The sequence below is a fragment of the Crinia signifera genome, chromosome 4, assembly GCF_055691185.1.
Source record: "Crinia signifera chromosome 4, ASM5569118v1, whole genome shotgun sequence".
NCBI lineage: Eukaryota > Metazoa > Chordata > Amphibia > Anura > Myobatrachidae > Crinia > Crinia signifera.
Window position 1 is genome coordinate 141397072 of NC_139220.1, and position 27293 is coordinate 141424364.

Consider the following 27293-nt stretch of genomic DNA (forward strand, 5'->3'; position numbering starts at 1 on the left):
CCTCAAGATGCATGAGCTCTCCCAATACCCCCTCTTCTTCATGGGCCTTCATTCTTCCATTTTCCTTCATACCAGTGTACATTTTACATGTTATTCCATAACTGATTATAATTATACATTTTTGGAAATTATACTTTTTTCTAGATGTCATTGTAAGTGTGTAAAGCACAACATTTGCCCATTGGGAGGTACTCACCACTTCCATGGGAAGTTACAGCTTCAAGAACCTTGTTTCTCCTATGTGAACCAGATGGATCAGAGAAACATCATTGGCAATAAGTCTCAGCCACCCAATTATTACTCGTGCACTGAGGTGCATTTTGGACTTCACACGCCATGTGAGATCCACCAAAATGGTGCTCAAGGGATGACAAACACACAGAAATGTTTAGAAATAAAAGGTATATGTGTGGTGCGCAATTAACAGCGGCCGGCACTAGGGGTAGTCAATCCCCTATAAGAATAGGGAAATATAATGGTTCTATGTGCCAACGCTGAAGAAAAACACAAGACGGTATGACAATTATTACATTTACTAAATTGATAAATGTAACAATAAAAACAAATTAAAAATACAATACACAATATAATAAATAGGAGAGAAGACTATTATTAGAGCTCAGTCTCTCGAATTGATTTGAGTGGTATATATAAAAGTCAAAGGTCTTTTGAACAGGGGTAAATAGACATTACCATCCTTGGTCCTCCTCATAGGTGTTTGTAGAGGGATTTGTAATCCAAGGTGTATGGTTAGATGGACCAGCTTTTCCCAATGCTCTATAATTTTAAGAGCTCAAGACTCCCATATTTAGGCTCACCCTGACATCCGATTAAATTGGGGATCATGCTTTTATCCCACAGCTTACAGCATTCTCAGACTCAGTTCAGCACTCTTTGGTCGGGAGTAGTGGGTAGGTGCTCAAAGAAGACAAATGTCCCTGTCAACTGACAATAAGGTGCTCAACGCTTTTCCCCGGATTAATGGCTGCCCGGCTTCCCCAGGAGCAAGTGAAAACCATTATAATACACAGAAATGCTTACACTGCTACTCTTTTCATCTTGATGAGGTCAGTTTCCAGTGGCGTAACAATAGCACCACAGACTTTGCAGAGGGTGTGGGTTCTGGGAGTCTGTGGGGGCTATTGTTATGCTGCCGCAGCCAGGAGCTACCTTACCTCACTGCTGCATCTGTGCCCGGGAGTCTGGATCCGAAGATCTACTTGTCTGCGTCCCGGCGCTCCTTATGAAAATTGTCCCTCGCCCTTTACAGCAGACAGTTTTTGAGGATGCTAGAGGAGGCGGTGGCATTTTGTGAGGGACATTTTTCATAAGGAGCCAGGAAGAGCGCCTGGATGCAGACAAGCATATCTGTGGGTCCCGGCGCAAAATTTATCATTACGCCACTGTCAATTTCACATCTCCTTTAAAAAGTAGCACAACAGTCTACCTATTCTAACTACTGTAGATACTACACTTATCACAGTAGGGCCAATTAACTAATCATTGCCTAAAGCTTTTGCTTACTAAGAAGTAACATTAACAACTTTAAGATACTAACATAAAGGCTGTATTCTTAATATTTGCTCACACTAAATAAAACAAATAGCGGTGAGAACATTCAGAATATGAAAATACAAATGCAAGGATCATACAGGACGTATTGGATAAACATGCTAAATACACCATATTCAATATACTTAAATGATGCAATTTAAGTATTAACACAGTAAAAGCCAGACTAAGGTTGCGATAGATAGGGATATGGGAATATGTTTAGGTGGACTTAATGTGTAGGGTTACCACCTAGTCCCTTTAATTCCGGACACATATTAATTACACAGGTTCTGTGGCTGGCTGACTTCAAGACTCCACTTCACCTGATTTTAAACTGCCACAGAACCTGTGTAATTAACATGTGTCCGGAATTAAAGGGACTAGGTGGTAACCCTATTAATGTGGGTTAATGTGTTTGCAGATAGATGACCCGGCGTTCTTCCCATTTGCAGTTTCTTCATTCCTGGAAAGTAGTTTTGCGCTGTGGAATGCATGGTGAATCTAAACTTAGCCAGTATTTACCCTGAATGCAAAAATAAATAATAAATAATAGCATTTTTATACCTTACATCGAAGCATGGTTTGTTCATGTCCAAAGTAACTTCTTTACTCCCAACCCTTAATCATGTATTTGTAAAAAATTTTTTTTTTTTTTACCAGAGGTACTGACAATGTTACTACATGCATTTTTTTTAAAAAACAAATAACACCAGGAAGACTTTCTGTTTCTTGCTTCAGGTTTAAAGAAAAGCAGTATTATACATATTGGTTTTCAGAAAATAATATGTCCCTGAATATGCTCTTGTATTATTTATTATTTAATGGAAAAAAAGTGTGCACTGCAGGTGGGGCTGATGTAACATGTGATAAGGCCCGTACACACGGGGGAGATATATTGCTAGCAATATATTGCCCAGTGTCTCCTTTTCATCAGCGACCAGAGATGGTCACTGATGAAAGGGAACCTCTGCCTGCGACCAGCGATTACAATGGGGCTGAAAACGGGAGCAAACACCTTATGGCCGGGGCACACTTCCATCACTGGCAATATGGTCGCCTGTTACCATATTCCCAGCGATTATAGCCCCTATCACAGCCGTGTGTACACAGCTATAGATAGATAGATAGATAGATAGAGAAGGTGGAAGAGAGAAAGAAATCAGGGGGTAGTTACTGTAGATTTAAGCATTTCCTTTATTAAAATACAATTTAAAAAAATGATTAATCCAAAGCCTATTTCTTAAGCAGATATGTAGACCTATGTATCTACTCAAGGTCATTTGACATTTTTTTTATATTTATATTCTACACAGAAATGTGTGCAAAATGTCAATGATTTTTTAATTTGCACTGTAAAGTGCACAGGTTACACAAACAGATGGTTGAAATGTGTTATTTACAGAAAGAGCTGACATGTCATGCTACCTCTTGGCAGAGCATATGAAAATGTTTCATATGGTGCTCTCAAAATTCCAGTCATTAACGCAGCTAGTGACACAAGTGACACATTATGCCAACATGAGCCTTCCTCAAAAGCTCCGATTTTGTATAAAACAGGTTAATTAACCAGCAGGGACAATGATTAGGAACAAACTAGTTTGTTCACAGTGACATTCCTAGTAGAATGGAAGGTTTTACTTCTAGAATTTAAAGGCCAATACAGTATTTGCATTTTCTGTTTATTATGTGCTCTGAAAATACAAGATTTTCTAATAATTTGTTGTACAACATTTTTGTTTTGTTTAATATTTTGACCATTTTTGTTTTTTTTCCAAAACAATATCAAAAAGCAATATTTACCACAGTTTTGCTTGGCTACAACTAATCAAAATATTTGAAGTACTAACGCACTGGATGCTACTGAAAATGGTTATGTTGCCTTGACAATGCGGCTTTTATTTTCTAAATGGTGGCTAAATTGTGTTTTTCATCAGTTGCTAGAATGCTTGTGATCAAGATTGATTCCTCCGCCATCCTTTATTAGTTCAATTATGGGCCATATTAAGAGCAATATCAATGTTCACATAACTAAGCAAAACTTTATTACTGTGCATGAACCTCTACAGTGCATTCAGTCTGGGATTAACAGACAAAGATGCTGTTGCAATTGGGACATACTGCAATGTGGCATCCTTTGAGGGGCTAGCAATGCACACAAAAAATGGTCCCTTCAGTGGGGTTTTATGGGAGCATTGTGGATGTGTCAATACAAATGTCTATATTCAGAGCCAGGGGTATAGGAGGGCATGGTGCTCAAGTGCAACTCACACTGTATACCACGTCCGATTCACACAGAAAATTGCTTGAGGCACATTGCTCTGCTGTACAATTGAAATGCAAATCAGTGTGTTTTACACAATTAATTTATTGGTAATATAGTATCATTTTAAGTTTTACTGTATAATATATGTATTCTATGGTAAGGATTTATAAGGGCCAAATATTGTAGGGTCCATTGTACTTAATTTGCTATTTATTTAAAGTCCCTGTTCTTTTCTTCCATTAAATAAAATCACCTTCAATCTTAGGAGCCGATTCAGACTTGCTTGGTGAGCAGCGAAGTTGGACCCATTTTCGATGCGAATGACTCCGGGGCATTCGTATAATGTCAAGCTTTTAATGGGCGTGCCTACAAAAACAGTGGGAGTGCCAATAGAAATGCTGGGCGTACCCCTTGCAAACACAGGTGTGCCCATGTCTGCTCATGGCCAGCCCCCAATTTGGCCACTTTTTTCTGCGAAGGGAGGAAAAATAATTTGATGGTGAGCTACCATCAAATGATTTCTCCTCTGTGCAGCCACATGGGAATGGATACACATCCACTTGCATCGTGTCGGAGGGATTTGGTTATCGGGAGGGGGGAGGGGTGAGTTCATCTTGGTAATGTTTACAAAAATATACACAGCCTAGCAAGCAGGTCTGAATTACCCCCTTACTTATTTTTGTCTTGGTGGGTTATCTTATATGGTAAGAAAGGGATCAATGTACATTGCATCAGCATTACAGATAATAAGGATATACCCAAACCGGCCCTTGGTCATCATCTTGCTTAAAAGCTCAGGTAGGGGCATTAACTTTTCGACCACATCCCTGCTTTGTGGCATATTATTAATTGGGGGCACTGCTGATTTTGGGGCATGAGAGTGTAACATATTTTAAGTTACATGTACAACTCAATTTTTTTCATTAATAAAAGCATCTCATCACAGTAATATCAATGTAAGTCTAAAAAAATTCTAAATACATTTATTTCAACATTATATTTATATTACTGTTCCTTATAATAGTAATAACTTATCAAAGAACCTTATCAATAGGAGAAAACATTTTGGCGCCCTTTGTTCAGTCTTTTCCTTAATATCACACTGCAAGATAAAAGTTTGATGACGCTGCCTTGTAGATTCTTCCAGCGAAGGTATAAAAGCAGTATAAGCAAAGGTGCTGCTAATAATAAAGTTGTAATACAGGTCGAGTATCCCGTATCCGAATATCCGTTATCCAAATTATTCCGAAATACGGACATTCCAGAAAGTGAAAAAAAATTTTTTTTTTGCTAAAAACTCACTGGGGACATTTGTAACAGCATCACTGGGGACATGATATGTAACTGGCACTATATATGTGCAAGACAGTGATTGCTTGGCATTCAAATTCAGTGCTGAGATAGTACATAAATTTTGTTGCACGTTTTTGAAACCTTGTTTTTTGAACAATTAAAATATATTTGTGTGTATTTTATGTGGTAATAAAATATATTTGTGTGTATATTATGTGTTTATACAGCATAAATGCAAGATACTTCAAAATACATCATTGAAATATTAAAATATTCCGAAATACGGAATAATCCGTTATCCAAAATTCTCCTGGTCCCGAGCATTTTGGATAAGGGATACTCAACCTGTAATAAACATTATTAAACAAACATTATTAAAAGCTTAAACTTGTTGCCACTCCATGCTAAACAGATGCAAATCAAGTATGATAAATAATATTGATGTCACATCAATTTTATTTAGTATTTGTTTAAATTGTATATGCATTTTTAACCTTCTGACTATCTTCTGAAAATTGTACAGTTAAAACAAACATACATAATATAATGTAGTTTAATAACTAAGTTAACATACCGTATCAGATAATAAGAACACCATCACAACATATACTTCTTAACCATAGGTGGCAACTTTTAAACTCTCCTCTCTGGAGAAGCCTGGAGGGGAGGTGCACCTGGCTGCTAATATTGTAATGCAGAAAACTTCCTGTCCACAGAGAGGTAAAAGGGCGAAAATAACGCAATTCTGGTCTCTCCCCAATGACCTGTGATTTGTGCCATTAGTCTCTCCATAATACTTCATTGAGAATTAGGCAGGATGTGGGTGAATCAGTCACACACTCTGGGGGTGAGATTTAATAGGATGAGAGAGATTCAGAAAGTGAGAGATTTGGTAAGAAATCTCCAGTTTTTTTAAAGCTGCAACCATTTACACTACAAAACTAGTTTGATTTTGCAATGTAAATGATTGCCGCTTTAAAACAACTGGAGATTTCTTACCAAATCTCTCACTTTCTGAATCTCTCATCCTATTAAATCTCACCCTGAGTTTTATGAGACTAGTGGTGTATATTCCTACAGTAACTCCATAAACTGAACCGAGAGCTGAGCTCTAAATAAATCCTGTGTTTTTCATCATTGAGATAACTGACATAACCACAGCAGGTTATAACAAGACAACACGTCCTATGTAATAAAAGGCTAATGCTGTTTCTCTGTGGGCAATTCAAGTGCTTTGCACTGATATTACTGTTATGTTGTTCCAACTTATTTATTACTGTACTATAATATGCACACTTGTACTTTAATGAGGATAACATCAATATTATATTGCTATAGGGACTTAAGTCTATTATGATTTATACCAAAATAGTCTGTTGGGGCATGGTTCATAGGGCTGACAGAACTAAGGTTTACAATCATTAGGTCGACCACTATAGGTTGACAGTCACTATTTCGACACATGAAATAGGTCAATATGCATTAGGTCGATATGGAACAGGTCAATATGAGTTCTATTATACTTTCACTCTAGGCCCACTTGGATAGTAAAGTATGAAAAAACACTTTTTTTGGAAAATGCTTGTGTCAACCTAGTGACCATGTCAACTTAATGCTTGTAGACCTAGTGACTGCATTTGTTGTGATGCACATATACCGGTATCACAGATATTCTGGAACTTGATGTCCTTATGAGGTGAAAAATTATGAAATCCCAGGTGATAAATGTACAGTATACCTGTAGCAGTAGTAGCTCGACAAATAGAAGGTTATGGAATGTCCTTACTAGCCTACATTTCATGGAAATCCTTGTAGGATTAAATCAAGCAATCACTTGTCTATAGTAGTGCCCTATTCAGCAGTAAATGTTCTTTGCTAGCTACCATTTTGTCTTTGGTATGGCAGTAATTCTCCACTATTAACATATTTGTGTACATTCAACTGTGTAGCATTCTGACTATGGTACTTCCTAAAAATGGTGGTCATTTCCTAGGTAGGTTAATGGTGGCCATTTCCTAGGTAGGACAATGCTTGCCATCCTATGCAGAATAATGCTGTGCTCTGTACTGGGAGTAAGTAAAGGGAATGGGGTGGAACTGAGTTCACCACTTTCAATTCTAGCTGGAACTAGTTACACATCCAATGCAGCCTGCAAAGTAATTCCAACAGAAAAGCTTGACCTACCTCCCATATACATAGGTTAAGCAGGTTGCACTGGCATCACTTATGCGCTGGACCCACTTCCCACTCCTCAGATTCTGATGGCTCCATGGTTCTCCTCCATCTGTAGTCCACCCCTTCTGGCACTCATGGGGAAATGATTTCCACCACCTCTCCAGGTCCACCTTAAGCCATGGCTCTGTAACAATGGGACAGCCAGTTGGAGTATTACTCATTGCTACATTTTTCAGATAAGCTCATTCTTATTTATTTTGTTCCCATTTAGCAATATTTGGCAACTATATTATATAATGTAGTTTTAATAGTACTATAATATATTTCTACATTTTGGAATGGACACATTTCTCAACTAATCATGTTTTTTAGCGGGTTGGGATCATTTGGTCTATTGCATTATGGTAGAAAGTCATTAGGTCGAATCCATTAGGTCGACATGCTAAAAGGTCGACATGATTCTAGGTCGACATGGGAAAAGGTCGACATGATTCTAGGTCGAAAGGTCATTAGTTCGACAGGTCATTAGTTCGACAAGGTCATTAGTTCGACATTGTCTATGTCGACATTCACAAGGTCGACATGGGGTTTTTCACTGTTTTTTTACCTGAATGTCAACACAGTCGACATGGACACAGTTTAAAGTGCACTGCATCCCCTCGCATCGCTCGCTGCGCTCGCGATGCGTCGGGCACGGTGCCTCGCTATGCTCGGCACACTATTTTATTCTCCCACCACGCCCTAGTGGATGGTAGGGCATGAATTACCGCCTGTCGGCACATGTTGGCTCAAAAAACAGTGAAAAACTCCATGTCGACCTTGTGAATGTCGACATAGACAATGTCGAACTAATGACCTTGTCGAACTAATGACCTGTCGAACTAATGACCTTTCGAACTAGAATCATGTCGACCTTTTCCCATGTCGATCTAGAGTCATGTCGACCTTTTAGCATGTCGACCTAATGGATTCGACCTAATGACTTTCTACCATAATGCAGTAGACCAAATGACCGCATCCCTTTTTAGCAATTAATTTGTTAGTTTAATGCGTTAATTAAGAAAATGGTTCTCCACATGTTTTTGTAGATAGTGTTTTCATAATTGTGTTTCCAATATTCTAAATATTAAAATGACTGAATTCAATAGAACCAAACAACAGCAAAGGAATGAGAAAAGTTGGAAAAAATTAAAATAAAGAGAAAACAATGGACACTTGTAGACATATTCACAAGTATTAATTGTTTCTAGCAGTGTGTCAACAAAAACACTTTATTTACAATTCATGTTTTTTATTTCATGAGCTTAACATTTTAATAAAACCATTGTACTTTTTTTTTTCTCTGCATAGTTATTAACATAATCTGCTGCTCGTTAAAAAAAAAATAGACCAAGAAGCTTATGCAATATCCTATGAGTTGAGGGCTCTGGTAAGATGTTGGCATATTTTAAAATGACAATCATTTTCCAGATCTTGTTTCTTCGTTAACACCATTATTTAATATATTGCTCACCTTTTCAATATTTGCCGATATTTACGAAAGTTGGAAATATTAGCGCACACCTAATCAATGAAGCCATTTTTGCCCACATTTTCACCCCTGCAGGTTTGCCTTTGTTAAAAGTTGAATCTGCATTGTTGAACATGTCTGCTAAACTGTCAAAATTGTGTTATGTAACTGTTGTACTCCCATTGAAAGAACTTACAGTACTTGATGTCTTATTTGTAACTGTCAAGCCTTAATAAAGAAACATTTGCTTGAATAGAAAACCCAGCAACCTGCTTTTGCCTTTTAAATAATTGGCTCTTTAAAATATGGGCACACTCACTCATAAGCATCCAATGATTTGAGAACAGGGTTTAATTTAAAGTAGACTTCAGGCCTCAATAATATTTGGACATACATTGTTTTTTTTTGTGTAAGGTACTCTTGTCTGCAAACAAGGGTATTAGGGTATTAGGGCAAAAACATGAATTTTTGCCCTAATAATTAGGAGGTCTGGTATGTGAATTATTAGGAGGTCTGGTTCTTTAAAATACACATACACAAAAACACATATACATATAGTATATACAGAATTCAACATTTTATTCTCCAATAGGAGTTATTGGTGCCACCCTACTTTTGTATATGTACTACAAGTTGGGAGCAAATTTCCAAAAGTCATGTTATTGCTGGCCAGGTTAGCAGGAACTCCTGGGCTGAAATCATTCTAATGCCATAGACCTAAATAGTATGATAGGCACAGGTACATAAAGAGATCGTCCTGCTTGGCTTTGTGCTCACAGTTTGTCATGCAGCATTTCCATACAGTAATCGGCTTGCAAGTATGTCAGTGTGTATTTGTCTCAGTCAAGTACTTGAAATATCCCTCTTTATACCAAGCCGCTATTCCTTGAGTCATCATACTTGTGCAGTCCACCCTCCATCAAAGTATTTTAATATAAAACAATCAGGTTTACTTACTATTTTGAATTTAGCTTGGAGTTCGGTGTCATTGAAAGAGAGTTTTAGGTGGAGCCAATTCATTTTTTCTCAATTTTCTATAGAAACTTATAGCAATTCTAAACTGAATTATATCTTACATCTTCAGCTCAACATGTTAGAACGGGAACATGTGAAGTTGTGGCACTCCACAGATGCTGTAATAAAAACAAGATAGAAGAAAGGTCTCAAACAGTAAAGTGCTCTTGTTTCCCAGGACAAGTAGCAGGAACAACAAGAGCAGTTCCTTCTTGTGTAGATGGTAAGTACAATAACTTAATTACATATTGAGACCAGATGTACCACATTTCTGAATGCAATATGTGAATATTTCTTTCTGTTGCCCACTTCAAATATATTTGGAAAATGACATGTATTCATTCAACAAGCCTAGCTCGTTACTTGGAAAATATACATTTCTGATAAAAGTCATTATTCAAGGTCTACCAGCCTGCACACTGTGTTGACATGTAGGGGGAAATTTACTAGGAATCCAAGCTATGGCCGATCCTATGTACGAACGAATACGACCGGGATCGACTGTGATCGGTACGAAAATACAAACCGAGAATAAGCAAATTTACTAAACTGCTGTAATCTCAGGATTCGTATTTTCCGACAGTGAAATGTTTTGTATTTAGCTCCCGAGTTTCCTTGGCAGCCAAATCCTGATGAGGCTGAAGCATCAGATGGATCAGTCTAATCCGTGCAATGCTTCTTTGGGTAAAAATACAAAAATAAATAAAACAAACTGAGTGGGGTCCCCCCCCCACAAGCATAACCAGTCCCAGGCTCTTGGAGCTGATCCTGGTTTCAGAAATACAGGGGAAAACATGAAAGAGGTCTCCTTTTATTTCTATAACCAGCACTGTGATTTTGGACTGGTTCTGGTTAAAAAATACGGGGGTAAAAAATAATAACAGTCCCCAGTATTTTGTAACCAGCAACAGGGCTCCAACAGCCAGCAGTGCCATGCCACAGCCGAGGAAAACTTTTTATATAAGGTTCCCCAGCCAAAACATGACACCCTGGCTGATGAGTCTGGGCAGAATACCTGGGGGAGTGGGGACCCTCTTCAATAAAGGGATCCCCCTCCAGGGTACCCCCATCCTGGGTTAAAGCCCGGAGCTGTCTCCAGCATGCCTGGGTGGTGGATTCCAGGCTGATTATGTAAAAATAAAGAGTTAAAAATAGATTAAACATAAGTATTGGGACTTGCAGTATAACTACAAAGACCCAGTAAGCCTCCTCCACGTGCAGGGACTTAGAGAACCACATGTCCGAGCATGAAAGGTGTTAATGGACACTAATACTGCAATAATTGACACCCACACACATAAAGTATAATTTTAGTATATACTTCACACATCCATATCTACCTATCTTGATTAGTTAGGTTCAGTCCCCTTTTTCCAGTAGATAATCCCAATGGGTACCTGTGAAAAATAAATTATACTCACCACTCCTCCCTAGAGTAGATCGCATCCTCTTAAGTCCATGTAGGCACTCAGTAGGTTAAAAAATAAAAAAAGTCTCAAAAACCCAGTGCATATGAACTGAAGGAATCCCATGTATACACATGGGCTTCCCTCCCCTAAAGGTCTGGTCCACAGCAACACTGTGAAGGCCAACAATAGTTCCACCTGAGATGCAAATGTCCGATACAAATCCATGCTTACTGCATACACCTTGATCATAAGCATCAGACACGTTAAACGTGGACTTATGTGGGACATTTGCACCTCAGGTGGAACTATCATTGGCCTTCATGGGTTTGCTGTGGACCAGACCTCTACATCTGGATTGAAGACTGATTTTGGACACTTTATTAGGACCTGGCCCACTGCTGTTCTGCCTGGGGATATGTCTCATGCTCTATTTCTTGTCACTTCATTGTAAGTGCAGTTGTTTTATTAAAAAATATATTTTATAAAGGTTATCTGCACTATCTTTTAATCTTTCCATATCTCCCTGCATATGGTATCATTTGGGTCATGTGATCGGGGAGATTATCTTCTTATAGATCCAGATTACTGTATCTGAAACTACCAGCCATTCAGCTACAGTATATTGATCTGGAAGATTACAAGAATATGTAATTGGGTGATATTATGTTTATTTTAGAGATGTGCACCGGCCACTTTTCGGGTTTTGGGTTTTGGGTTCTGATTACCTTGAGGTTTTGGGTTCTAATGGGTTTTAGCAAAACACCTCCTAAGTGTTTTGTGTTTGGATTTTTTGGGGTTTTGGGTTCTGATTTTTTTGTTAAAAAAAGCATAAAAACAGCTAAAATCGCAGAATTTGGTTTTTTTTTTTGCTCCTACGCTATATTGACCTCAATAACATTTATTTACACTCATTTCCAGTGTATTCTGTACACCTCACACCTCACAATATTGTTTTTATTGCCAAAGTTTGCACTGAGGTAGCTGGATAACTATGCTAAGCCACACAAGTGTGCGGCACAAACACATGGCTCATGTAAGAGTGGCACTGCAGCGGCAGACATGATGGCAGTTTAAAAAAATAGGCCCATAAAAGATACCTATCTGGCTTGATCATGCACTGTTTACCATGTGCAGCCAAGGAGCGGTGGGCATTTTGTGCAGCACAGAGTTTGTCTGCAAGTGTGTAACTGTTTTGATCACTTTAACATCCAACAAGACCCTTATCTGGCTTGATTGTGTGATAATGTAATCTGATTGTTTAATTTTGTGATTATTATTCATTTATTATTACCAGTCGTCTCTTAAATCATTGCCTAATGGGTGTAGGTAGGGTGGCCAATCCCGGGATCGGGATCGGCGGGATCCCGGGATTTGGCCCCTAAAATGCCGGGATTTCAATCCCGGGATTGGAGTTTCCAATCCCGGGATTTCGGGATTAGACTGCGCATGCGCAGTCTAATGCCGGGCAGCGTCTGAGCTAGTGCTCAGACGCTACCCGGCTTCTCCCGTCCCGGGCAGCGCGGCTCTGCGCAGCATGACGGCGTCAGAGGTCATGCTGCGCAGGCCACACAAACAACCGCCTCATCCATGCGCGCCGCACTGACCTCCGGCCGCCTCGACGATACCGCCCACCCACCCAGGCTGCCTGCACTCGCCACTTACCGGACCCCAAAGCATCGCCCGATGAACCAGCCAGCCACCCACCTAGGCTGCATCCTCCTCCATGCCCAGCTCCATCGCCAACCGGCCCAGCCGCACCACAATTATAAGTAAATATGCGGGCGGCCGGGGCGGGATTTTGTATAGGAAGCCAATCCCGGGATTGGGCATTTTTCAATCTCGAATCCCGGGATTGAAAAAATGCCCCGGGATTGGCTTCCCTAGGTGTAGGGGAGTGGGCTAATCAATTTTAAGGTGGCAGATGGAAGATGTAATGTAATGTAAACCATCACTAGCATTGGTTGCAGCAGTGGCAGTAACTGATGGACCTGGCTGTGCAGATAAGGAGGATGCTGACAGCGATGATGTCAAAGGGAGAGCCAGCAAACTGTTGCTCCATGCAGCGCTGGAAAACTTCGCTGCCCATGGTGATGCCATAGGGCATGCGTAACCATCACTAGCATTGGTTGCAGCAGTGGCAGTAACTGATGGACCCGACTGTGCAGATAAGGAGGATGCTGACAGCGATGATGTCAAAGGGAGAGCCAGCGAACTGTTGCTCCATGCAGCGCTGGAAAACTTTGCTGCCCGTGGTGATGCCATAGGGCATGCGTAACCATCACTAGCATTGGTTGCAGCAGTGGCAGTAACTGATGGACCCGGCTGTGCAGATAAGGAGGATGCTGACAGCGATGATGTCAAAGCGAGAGCCAGCAAACTGTTGCTCCATGCAGCGCTGGAAAACTTCACTGCCCATGGTGATGCCATAGGGCATGCGTAACCATCACTAGCATTGGTTGCAGCAGTGGCAGTAACTGATGGACCCGACTGTGCAGATAAGGAGGATGCTGACAGCGATGATGTCAAAGGGAGAGCCAGCGAACTGTTGCTCCATGCAGCGCTGGAAAACTTTGCTGCCCGTGGTGATGCCATAGGGCATGCATAGGAAGACGTAGCACCCAATAGGGGTCATGAAGGCAGTAAGCATGGAAGAGGCTCTGTCCAGAGGGATCTGCCAAGACCCACACTTGGCATTCAGGGTGCTAAAGACCGTTGCACCTGGCATGTCAGTGATCGATGGTGCAGAGTGTGTATCTGTTTTGGTCAGTTTAATATTTCATAAGACCCCTATCTGTCTTGATTGTGATTATGATTATTTATAATTAATCTCATCTGATTTTTAATTTGGTGATTTGTAATATTATTCATTTATTATTTATTATTACCATTCGTTTCGTCAATCATTGCCTAATGGGTGGAGGGGAGGGGGCTAATCAATGACTAGGTGGCAGCTGGAAGAGTTCTATCTGGCTGCGACTTCTGTAACTCTATTGATCGCTAGGGTGGATTCAGGTGATCTGGCTCGCTAGGCGGGTGTTCCCTTTGCTCACTGCTTCACATGCGTCCCTCGTGAAGCTGCGCGCTCTGTCGAGGAGGATGTCCTTTGCCGGTAGAGAAGTACTGATCTTCTCTCAAGGTGTTACGACTCGTAGCTGCACTCCCCTGCTACAACCTCAAAACAAGCACCAAGACCCCTATCTGGCTTGATTGTGCACTGTTTACACAGTGCAGCCGAGGAGCAGTGGGCGATTGGTGCAGCAATCAGTGGAATGCAAAGAGTTATATGCATTTCAAAGACAAGTCCTTCATACAAATGACTCTCAGCAGTGGGCACCAGACCAGACAGGTAAAAAAAATTTTAGCCGCCCAAAAAGAAGTGTAATTGCAGCCGCCCAAAAAGAAGTGTAATTGCAGGCGCCCCCAAAAAGTTTAATTGCAGCCGGCCAAAAAGAAGTGTAATTGCAGCCACCCACAAAGAAGTTTAATTGCAGCCGCCCACAAAAAAGTTTAGCCGCCCAAAAAGAAGTTTCATTGCAGCCACCCCCAAAGAAGTGTAATTGCAGCCACCCCCAAAGAAGTTTAATTGCAGCCGCCCAAAAAGAAGTGTAATTGCAGCCGCCCACAAAGAAGTGTAATTGCAGCCGCCCACAATAAAGTTTAGCAGCCTCCAAAGAAGTTTAATTGCAGCCGCCCAAAAAGAAGTGTAATTGCAGCCGTCCCCAAAGAAGTTTAATTGCAGCCGCCCTCAAAAAAGTTTAGCCGCCCCCAAAGAAGTTTAATTGCAGCCGCACAAAAATAATTTTCATTGCAGCCTCCCTCAAAAAAGTTTAGCCGCCCAAAGAAAGAAGTGTATATGAGCCTTCCTGCCCCAGCCCTGACTCCCCCAGGTCAGGGAGATCACATTCTCACCCATGAAGGTGCAGCAATCAGTGGAATGCAAAGAGTTGTATGCATTTCAAGACAAGTCCCTCATTAAAATGACTCTCTGCAGTGGGCACCAGACCAGACAGGTAAAAAAAAGTTTAGCCGCCCAAAAAAAGAAGTGTAATTAAGCTTTCCTGCCCCAGCCCTGACTCCCCCAGGTCAGGGAGATCACATTCTCACCCATGAAGGTGCAGCAATCAAGTGGAATGCAAACAGTTGTATGCATTTAAAAAGACAAGTCCCACATATGAATGACTCTCAGCAGTAGGAATAATGAATGGTGATGCAAGATGGAATTGTCCTTGGGCCCTCCCACCCACCCTTATGTTGCGAAAATAGGACATGCACACTTTAACAAACCAAACATTTCAGTGACAGGGCCTAAAAAACTGTGGCTGAAATGATTGGTTTGTTTGGGCCCCCACAAAAAATAAACCAATTCATAATATCTCCCTGTATAAACTGGCTCTACAGCAACAAGATGTCATCATCACTCATCATCATCATCCTCCTCCTCCTCCTCCTCCTCTGATTCCTCGCCCCCTTCAGTGTGTACTTCCTCATTCTCAGAGATTATCAATTCGTTCCCACTGGACTCCACAATCACAGGTCCAGTTATAATCTCTGGAGGCAATTCCTGGTCTTCATTGAATAAGTGATAATTCATTTTTATAAACATAATTTTCTCAACATTTTTCGGGAGCAACCTCCTTCGCCGCTCACTGACCAGGTTCCCCGCTGCACTGAATACTCTTTCGGAGTACACACTGGAGGGGGGACAACTCAGGTAAAATAGAGCAAGTTTGTACAGGGGTTTCCAAACTGCCTTTTTTTTCTGCCAGTACAGGTAAGGACTGTCTGACATGTCTACTTGGATGCTGTCACCAAAGTAATCATCCACCATTTTTTCAATGTTGACAGCATCCAATGCACCGACAGTAGACATGTCAGCAATCGTTGGCAGGTCCTTGAGTCCGGACCAGATGTCCAAACTCCCTCCTGCCTGCCCTGCATCCCCGCCAGCGGGTTGTGTGGGAAATCGCAGCTGTTTCCTCACAGGCACAGGTGTGGGAGAAAATGAAGGAGGAGCTGGGGCCATGTCACGGTCCCCTTCAGATGACAATCTCCTGACCAGCAGGTCTTTGCACCTTTGTAGACTTGTGTCTGCCGGAAACAGAGACACAACATACGCTTTAAGCCGAGGATCGAGCACTGTGGCCAAAATGTATTCCTCTGACTTTAACAGACTGACCACCCTCGTATCCTGGCAAAGCGTATGGAGGGCTTCATCCACAATAGCGACATGCTTTGCGGAATCGCTCCGCTTTAGCTCCTCCTTCACTTTCTCCAGCTGCTTTTGTAACAGCCTGATCAGGGGAATCACCTGACTAATGCAGGCAGTGTCGGAACTAACTTCACGTGTGGCTACTTCAAACGGCTGGAGAACCTTGCACAACACGGAAATCAGCCTCCACTGCGCTTGAGTCAGGTGCAGCCCCGCTCCTCTGCCTATGACGCAGGGGGCTGTGTAGGCTTGAATGGCCTTTTGCTGCTCCTCCATCCTCTGCAGCATATAGAGGGTGGAGTTCCAGCGCGTCACCACCTCTTGTTTCAGCTGATGGCAGGGCAGGTTGCGGAGTTTTTGCTCCCGCTCCAGCCTTCGGCAGGCTGTGGCAGAATGCCGAAAGTGTCCGCAAATTTTGCGTGCCACCGCAAGCATCTCCTGCACACTCCTGTCATTTTTTATGAAATGCTACACCACCAAATTTATTGTGTGGGCAAAACATGGCACGTGCTGGATATTGCCCATGTTTAATGCCCGCACAATGTTACTGGCGTTGTCCGACACCACAAATCCCCAGGAGAGTCTAAGGGGGGTAAGCCACAGGGAGATTATTTCCCTCAGTTTCTCTAAGAGGTTGTCGGCGTTGTGCCTCTTCTTGAAACCGGTGATACACAGCGTAGCCTGCCTAAGAAGGAGCTGGCATGCAGGAGATGCTGCTGCTGCTGCTGCGGAAGGCGATGCATCTACCCAGTGGGCTGTCACAGTCATATAGTCCTTAGTTTGCCCTGATCCACATGTCTGTAGTTAAGTGTACAGTAGGTACAGCCGCATTTTTCAGGGCACTGAGGACACTTTTTCTGACCTTCCTGTACATCGCGGGTATCGCCTGCCTAGTGAAGTGGAATCTAGACGGGATTTGGTACCGGGGACACAATACCTGCATCAACCGTTTAAATCCCACTCCATTAATTGCGGACACCGGATGCACGTCTAACACCAACATAGCTGTCAAGGCCGCAGTTATCCGCTTTGCCATAGGATGACTGCTGTCGTATTTCATCCTCATGGAAAATGACTGTTGGACGGTCAATTGCTTAGTGAAAGACGTAGCGGTCTTACGACTTCCCCTCTGGGATGATGACTGACTTCCCCTCTGGGATGATGACTGACTTCCAGGAGCAGCAGCATAAGCGGCAGTAGTAGTAGGCGTAGTGCTGCAGGATCCTCCGAAGGAATCTATGGAGTCATTCATGCAGGTGAGATGGACTGCAGGACTCCCCCCTATCCGGATCGAGGAGGAATTTGTCGAGGAGGGAGTTGGTGGTGTGCTTTTCAGGCATTTGGCTCCAAAAGGAGGACCAAGTGATTTAGGTGTTGCTGGACTGCTAGCCGCACTTTCTGGACTAAACACTGAACCATGACGCGTCTTTAGGTGACGTTGAAGGGAGGTTGTCCCTAGGTGGGCAAGATCCTTACCCCTGCTTATTGGAGTTTTACATAAGCTACAAATGGCAATACTTTTGTTGTCCGGATGCGGATAAAATTCCAGACCGCAGAGGTGGATTTATTGGTCCTTTGTCCAGGCATGACGATGGGCTTTTTCATCCCATGGACAACAACTTTTTCCCCCACAGGTGCCTCATTCCCCCCTGGTGCGTCATTTAAGCAAACCAAGTCTCCATCCTTCTCGACAACTTCCTCCTCAGTGCCAGCTACATCAATATCCTCCTCCTGGTGTACAACATCACCTTCACTAATAAAATCTGGAACTAGACTGTGGGTGATCCTTCCAGCATATGCAGAGGGCATACTGCAAATGGTGGAAGGAGCCACCTCTTCACGTACAGTGATAGGAAGGTCCGGCATCACAACCACCGCCACCCTCGGACTCTCCGTGGGGAATTGGGATATGTCTTTAGAAGGATGAGATTTTTCCAGATTTATTTTCTGAATTTTTTTCTGTTTTTTTTTTCTGAAATTTTTTCAGACTTTTTTGAGTCTGTGTCAGCCTAACTCTCTTTAATTTCCTATTGGGTGGGGAGAGAGGAGGACTTTCCTCGTCATCTGAAGCTGCACCACTAGTCATGAAGTTAGGCCATGGCCTTAGCCGTTCCTTGACACTCCGTGTCGTAAATGGCATATTGCCAAGTTTAAGTTTCTCTTCCAACGATTTACATTTCATATTTTTATTCCTTTTACGGAAGTTTGGTTTCGATTGTACATGCCCTCTGCTTTCACACTGGGCATCGGCCGTGGCAGATGACGTTGTTGGCATTTCATCGTCTATGTCATGACTAGTGGCAGCAGCTTCAGAACTATGAGGAAGTGCATCTTCATCTTTCCTTTGTTTGTTAACCTCCATATTTTGGATCTCCATTATTATTGTGGAGTTATGTCACAGAACAGCGCCACTGGAGTGCAATTATATATGTCAGTGAGTATGCACCAGCAGGCAGTTATACAGATACAGCAGTATTAGGCAGTGAGCCACACACCAGACAGGTACGGCAGTATTAGGCAGAGAGCCCCAGACCAGACAGGTAGATAATGATATACGGCAGTATTTAGGCAGTGAGCCCCAGACCAGAGGGTAGATACGGCAGTATTAGGCAGTGAGCCACAGACCAGACAGGTATGGCAGTATTAGGCAGAGAGCCCCAGACCAGACAGGTACGGCAGTATTAGGCAGTGAGCCCCAGACCACAAAGGTAGAGATATACGGCAGTATTTATTTATTAGGCAGTGAGCCCCAGACCAGACGGTACATACGGCAGTATAGCCAGTGAGCCCCAGACCACAAAGGTAGCGATATACGGCAGTATTTAATTATTTATTAGCCAGTGAGCCCCAGACCAGACGGTACATACGGCAGTATAGCCAGTGAGCCCCAGACCACAAAGGTAGAGATATACAGCAGTATTTAATTATTTATTAGGCAGGCAGTATTTAATTATTTATTAGCCAGTGAGCCCCAGACCACAAAGGTAGATGTATACGGCAGTATTTAATTATTTATTAGCCAGTGAGCCCCAGACCAGACGGTACATACGGCAGTATAGCCAGTGAGCCCCAGACCACAAAGGTAGAGATATACGGCAGTATTTAATTATTTATTAGCCAGTGAGCCCCAGACCAGACGGTACATACGGCAGTATAGCCAGTGAGCCCCAGACCACAAAGGTAGAGATATACGGCAGTATTTAATTATTTATTAGCCAGTGAGCCCCAGACCAGACGGTACATACGGCAGTATAGCCAGTGAGCCACAGACCACAAAGGTAGAGATATACGGCAGTATTTAATTATTTATTAGGCAGGCAGTATTTAATTATTTATTATCCAGTAAGCCCCAGACCACAAAGGTAGAGATATACGGCAGTATTTAATTATTTATTAGCCAGTGAGCCCCAGACCAGACGGTACATACCGCAGTATAGGCAGTAAGCCCCAGACCACAAAGGTAGAGATATACGGCAGTATTTAATTATTTATTAGGCAGGCAGTATTTAATTATTTATTAGCCAGTGAGCCCCAGACCACAAAGGTAGAGATATAAGGCAGTATTTAATTATTTATTAGCCAGTGAGCCCCAGACCAGACGGTACATACGGCAGTATAGGCAGTGAGCCCCAGACCACAAAGGTAGAGATATACGGCAGTATTTAATTATTTATTAGGCAGGCAGTATTTAATTATTTATTAGCCAGTGAGCCCCAGACCACAAAGGTAGAGATATACGGCAGTATTTAATTATTTATTAGGCAGTGAGCCCCAGACCAGATGGTACATACGGCAGTATAGCCAGTGAGCCCCAGACCACAAAGGTAGAGATATACGGCAGTATTTAATTATTTATTAGCCAGTGAGCCCCAGACCAGACGGTACATACGGCAGTATAGCCAGTGAGCCCCAGACCACAAAGGTAGAGATATACGGCAGTATTTAATTATTTATTAGCCAGTGAGCCCCAGACCAGACGGTACATACGGCAGTATAGCCAGTGAGCCCCAGACCACAAAGGTAGAGATATATACGGCAGTATTTAATTATTTATTAGGCAGGCAGTATTTAATTATTTATTAGCCAGTGAGCCCCAGACCACAAAGGTACAGATATACAGCAGTATTTAATTATTTATTAGGCAGGCAGTATTTAATTATTTATTAGCCAGTGAGCCCCAGACCACACAGGTAACTAGATAAGATATACGGCATTATTATTTATTAGGCTGTGAGCCCCAGACCACAGACCACCAGACTGGCAGATTCAGTGCAGGCAGCAGTGCAGCACCAGTGGACTATATATATTTATTTCATATAATTAATTAATTAATTATTAATATATATAATAAATGGCACAGCACAGCACCAGAGGTATGCCCCAGCACAGAGGAGACAGTAGTACTACAGGCAGGTACACAGTTAGACTGTTCTCCTAAGCAGAGGAGAACAGAGTACACAGCAGCACTGAGGGAGACAGCCCCAGCAAATAAAATAATTAATTACAGCACAGCACACCAGAGGTAGACCGCACAGAGGAGACAGTAGTACTACAAGTACACAGTTAGACTGTTCTCCTAAGCAGGGAACAGAGTACACAGCAGCACTGAGGGATACAGCCCCAGCAAATAAAATAATTAATTACAGGCACTCAGGCAGCACAGCACACCAGAGGTAGACCGCACAGAGGAGACAGTAGTACTACAAGTACACAGTTAGACTACTACACAGCAGCACTGAAAGACAGCACCAGCGATTGCAAAAGCTCAAGGTCAAGCTCAAGTTTAAGCCCCAGCAGCAGCACCAACACACCCTCTCCCAACCCACTACTTGACTGGAGTGAAGATGGCTGGCGTGGCTGCCGCTTATAAAGCCTCGCGAAATCCGACGCCGGGAGATGACGTTCTAATCACGCGGACGGACCGAGTCAGGCGGGAATCTCCGAGCGCTGCTTGGAATCGGGCTCGGAATGATGACGTACGTGGGGGCTCGGATCTCTGAAATCCGAGCCCGCACATCTCTAGTTTATTTATTAGTACCTTGCGTGCTGGCTGATTTTTGTTAGGGATACCATTTGAGTGCTACTGGTGTGTATTTCTATTTCTAGCTGAAATTGGCTAGTAAACTAAAAGATTCTATTTTTCAGTTGTGTTTTAGATTGAATGGGTGAATTCGTACCCATTTGATCTTAGTATATTTCCCTGTTCCCTGTGCTGTTGTACAGGACTCATCAGTCACAATAACATCACATGTACTGTATGTGTTATTTTGCATTACTAATTAGACATAATAACAGTATATATCTTAGTCACCAGATTTAAAAGTCATGCTGATTATACTGCAGGTGTATGTTGGTTAGAAAGGGCAGGATACAGTATGTCGAAGCTAGTCACTGTGTTATTGAACAGAGCTGTACGGCTGTACAATGCCTTTCTCAAAAGATATTATTAACTTATCCTATTGACTGCATTTAATCTTATAGCACCTGTATCCTGTTATCTTTACTAAAAACTAGAGATGTGCACCGGCCACTTTTCGGGTTTTGGGTTTTGGGTTTTGGGTTCTGATTACCTTGAGGTTTTGGGTTCTAATGGGTTTTGCCAAAACACCTCCAAAGTGTTTTGTGTTTGGATTTCTTGGGTTTTGGGTTCTGATTTTTTTGTTAAAAAAAACATAAAAACTGCTAAAATCGCAGAATTTTTTTTTTTTTTGCTCCTACGCTATATTAACCTCAATAACATTCATTTCCACTCATTTACAGTCTATTCTGAACAGCTCACACCTTACAATATTGTTTTTAGGGCAAAAGGTTGCACCGAGGTAGCTGGATAACTATGATAAGCCACACAAGTGTGCGGCACAAACACTAGACTGATATGGCACACTTAACATCCCCTCTAGGCTGATACTGCACACCTAGAATTACCCCTGGACTGATATGGCACAGGTAGCATCACCCCTGGACTGATATGGCACACTTAGCATCCCCCCTAGTCTGATACGGCACACCTAGCATCACCCCTGGACTGATATGTCACAGGTAGCATCACCCCTGGACTGATACGGCACATTTAGCATCACCCCTGGACTGATATGGCACACTTAGCATCCCCTCTAGTCCTCTAGTCTGATACGGCACAACTAGCATCACCCCTGGACTGATATGGCACGCTTAGCATCACCCCTGGACTAATACAGCACACTTGGCAGCACCCCATGAATTATACGGCAGACTTGGCTTACCCCAGGAATTATACGGCACAGATGGTGGCACCCCTGACCTGATACAGCACACATGGAATTATACGGCACAGATGGTTGCACCCCTGGACTGTTACGGCACACATGGCGGCAGGCATGGAATTATACAGCAGACAAATTCCTGCAGTAAAAATAAAAATGTGTATTCTTTTAATTATAAAAAAGAGCAGCACACCTTACTTAGCAACACCCCATGAATTATACAGCACTCTTGGCTCACCCCTGGACTACAGCGCATTTAACAGCCCTTGCAGTAAAAAAAAAAAAACACCTTAATTTTATTTTCATTAAAAAAAAAGGGCAGCTCCCCTGGTCTGATATGGGACACATGGGGCACCCTTGGAATTATACGGCACACATGCGGGCACCCCAGGACTGATACAGGACACATGGGGGCACCCCTGGACAAATACAGCACACATGTGGGCACCCCTGGATGATACAGCACACATGTGGGCACCCCTGGACTGATAGTACTGGTAGCCAGTAGAAACAGCAGATTGGAATTATATACTGCAATAAATACTGGTAGCCAGTGGCAACAGACTGGAATTATATACTGCGATAAATACTGGTAGCCAGTGGAAACAGCAGACTGGATTTTTATATACTGTGATAAATAATACTGGTAGCCAGCGGCAACAGCAGACTAGAATTATATACTGCGATAAATACTGGTAGCCAGTGGAAACAGCAGACTGGATTTTTATATACTGTGATAAATAATACTGGTAGCCAGCGGCAACAGCAGACTGGAATTATATACTGCGATAAATACTGGTAGCCAGTGGCAACAGCAGACTAGAATTATATACTGCAATAAATAAAATACTGGTAGCCACTGCCAGTGGCAACAGCAAACTGGAATTATATACTGTGATAGGTACTGATAGCCAGGGGCAACAGCACACTGGAATTATATACTGCAATAGGTACTGGTAGGCACTAGCCAGTGGCAACAGCAGAGAGCAGACTGCAGCAGACACTAGGCAGTGCAGGGCAGGCAGTGGCACTAGCAGCACCAGTGGACTATCACACTGTGACTGACTATACAGGAGCAGACTCAGCAGAGGCAGGTCCCAGCACAAAGGAGAGACAGAACACAGCACCAGTCATCCTTGCAATGGTGATGTCTTGATCACTGAGCAGAGACACAGTACACAGCAGCACGGGCCCCAGCAGAGACCACACACAGCAGCAGCACACCCTTTCCTACCCTTCTCCGAGATTGGAGTGAAGATGGCGGCGCGAGGTTGCGGAATTTAAGGGTTCCGTGATCTCGCAAGAATCCGACGCCGGGCGATGACGTTTTGCCCGTGCGCCCGGATTCTAGTAAGGCGGGAAGCGCCGAGCGCTGCTTGTATCCGGGCCCGGATTGATGACGTCCGTGCTGGCTCGGATCTGAGGAATCCGAGCCCGCACATCTCTACTAAAAACCTACTATGGTTTGGGGTCAATGTGTGGACTAACCTCCTTGCTCACATCCACTATGCACCTAATATCTTGTTTGTATCTACCAATATCATGGACACATACAGTAAGCCCTGGCCAGAGTTATTACAAGCAGAGTACACTACAAAAAATACAGATCCTCATTTAAATATCATTATGGCTGGACATGTGCATGGCTTTACATGATGTAATAGAGAAAAAAGTATCATAACTCTTAATAAAGCTTTGCAAGATTTCTGGTTCATTAGTATTTTTGTATAGCCACTCTACCAGTGCCATATCCATGGGTGTGCTAGCAGTCCCATCACACAGGTCGGAAGACCTAAGGGGTTATCACCTGCATAAGGATTACACCCTGCTCTGGTCATGTACCCTGCAGACTGTGGAGCTGCTCCGGGCATCCGAAGGATGTTTCGGACACTGCTCTACCCCCCCAGAGAAACCCCACCAACCTAGGTGTGACATCATGATAACATAGATTTAGGGGGTTTGACGCACTTCTGTGTTTACATGGCGCTGACTCTACCCAAGTTAAATCCATCCAAAAGGTGTGTTAACCCTATATTCACCCATTTGCAGAATTACATTTTAATTCAACTGCTACAAATATTTGCATTGTTTGATAGACTTCATTATCATTATATCCATGATCAGTTTACATTGCATCTAAAGAGGTGTCTATTTACACTGTTGCTCAAGTCATGCCAAATATCCCCTCTTGGCGCACAAGGTCCCATTGCAACTTGATTGTATCAAGTGTATCTTTTGCTTTCAATGTGCATCTTTTTGGCAGAATTAATAGAACTAGAAGTGAGAAAATGATATTGCTAATGTATGCTGAGCACCTAGTACCCTTTGTACGCTCATGGCTTATGCTCTACAATGGCATCTACAGTATGTAAATGAAGATGGCTGTTTCATGGGCTATATTTTGTCTGCACAATTGTATTGAGACACAGTGTAACCCATGACCACAAAGCCTTACAGCACATATTCTTTCAAAGTCCTGAGTCGCCCTCCCACATGTAGGGAGATGTGGTTTAGATGTGGTATAAATATGGTATAAACTTAAAGTATAGGCTCTAAATAAAATTGGATAATAAAATTCTATATTTAAATATTCAATATAGCATTTGTTTTGTTGAATAATATAAATACATGACATGATATCATAGAAATCAATATAATTTGTCGTTCAATATTTAATATTACTGTTTCCTTACATTTTAATATTTAGCAGAAGGTACTGGTGGATAATTGTATTATTTTTGCAATTCAAACCTGTATATAGCAATATATCGCAATTGATAATTGTATAATTAATACTAAATTAGGGGCCGATTTATCACCATCCGCATCTGAGGATGCCCAAGTGATGTGACAATATTGGCCTAATCCTCAATGCAAATATTGTATGTCTATCCATTATCACTCTGCAACATTATTGAGGTACTGTTTCGCTACCACCAGACACACACCCTACTATTGCGACTATCCCTTCCCCTGCGCTACATCCCTCCCACTGCTGCTCATCATCACATAAAGCCAGGGACTGGTGTTTGGTGCTCTGGAAGCGCTGCCAGCCATCGGTTCCTCTTCTGCTGCATGACCTTTGATGCTGTAAAATAAGTTGTCATTTTGCAGCATCACTTTACTGCACCAGAGGTCATACACCAGAGGACCCAATCATTGGCAGCCCACACCGGAACACCAATCACTGGTCCCTGTGTGTAGATAAGTAAACATTTTTGTACTGGTTTCTCACAGTGATCAACTTTTTAAGTTAGTTCATAGTTAATTATGCTGGCCTGGTCCCCACATAAAACCAGATAAAGCTGGGCAGAAGGCAGGAATTGCAGTAAGCCTTGTGATTAGGCTATCTCAAGATGGTGTACAGTAATTATCACAGGGCTCACTGCATTATTGTTTTACGCTTGAATTTGTAGAAGCAAATTCGCCCAGATTGAAATTCACTTTATATATGCAAATAAAAGGGTTTGGAGCAGGTTTTCATAAAAACATGCTCCAAAAGCCCTTTAATAAATTTAGGTGATACTAAAATTAGGTGAAATAAGTGTATATAATGTTACTAAATCTGCCCAGTAGCGTAACTAAAATTTGTGCGCTCCCGGCCAGTAAAATTTGTGCGCCCCCCTCACCGCTGCATCTGCCACCGCCCGGTCCTTTACTGATCTACTGCAGGCCTGCCGGGACCAGCTGATGCTCCTGCCTGTCAGCTGACGCTCCTTCTTTTAAAATGTCACTTGCAAAATGGCCAACACATTACAGCGGACCATTGTTTAGGATGCAAAAGGAGTTCGCAGCCTCCTCTAGCTATCTTAATTAACCATCTGTTGTGAGGGGGCGGCCATTTTGTAAGGGGTATTTATAATAGAAATGAGTAGTGCTGGGACTGCAAACAGGACTTGGCCATGGCCCCGGCCCCATTAATGGAGCAGCAAAAGCTTCTGCAGACCCAGTGGCACCCAAACTTACCTATGGTCTCCAAGCCACCGCGGGTTCTGTAGAGCTATTGTTACTCCACTGAATCTGCCCCTTAGCCTATCATGTTCTTCCCTCAGTGGCTTCCCTCACCTATGCATCTGCCCTCTGTCCATGCTCTCTAGACTGTAAACTCTCAATAGCAGGCCCTGCTTGTGTGCCTCCCCTTCCCACTTTGGCACCAAAACTTTTAAGTTCAATAGTGTTGTGTTGATAGCTTGTAACCCATGTTATGCAATGTTTTGTACTGTACAGCAAGTCTTTTTGTTTTGTTTGTACAGTTTATTATTGTACTTTGTAAGGCACTTTGAAACCCTTGTGGCACCATATAAATAAATATAATACTACTACTAATGATAGTGATACCCATAATAATAATAATAATAATAATAATAATATGATAAAATGATCTAATCAATAGATACCTCACTATACTACATATACAAGAAATTGTCAGTAGTAACTATAGTGAAAAAGGATATTGTTAACTAATAAAAATAATAACTGATTCTATTTATGGCTATATGTTTTCTCTTAAATTTGATATTTTCGGAATTTAAGTTTTTATTCTTGAAAATGTTTTAGAGAAACTTTGGAGCACATTTATTTGAGTATGTTTTTAAACCACCACATATTGATTACGGTTTTCAGC

At 42.3% G+C, this 27293-nt stretch overlaps 1 protein-coding gene across 4 annotated transcripts in view; it reads left to right on the forward strand.

The window, feature by feature from the left end:
* TAFA2 (TAFA chemokine like family member 2) overlaps nt 1-27293 on the forward strand; it is a 209893-nt gene that overhangs the window by 159869 nt on the left and 22731 nt on the right. For all 4 annotated transcript variants that reach the window (XM_083182631.1, XM_083182629.1, XM_083182630.1 and 1 more), the window contains one exon: nt 9880-10032. In XM_083182631.1, the coding sequence (XP_083038757.1) occupies nt 9880-10032 (153 nt within the window). The remainder of the gene's footprint in view (nt 1-9879; nt 10033-27293) is intronic.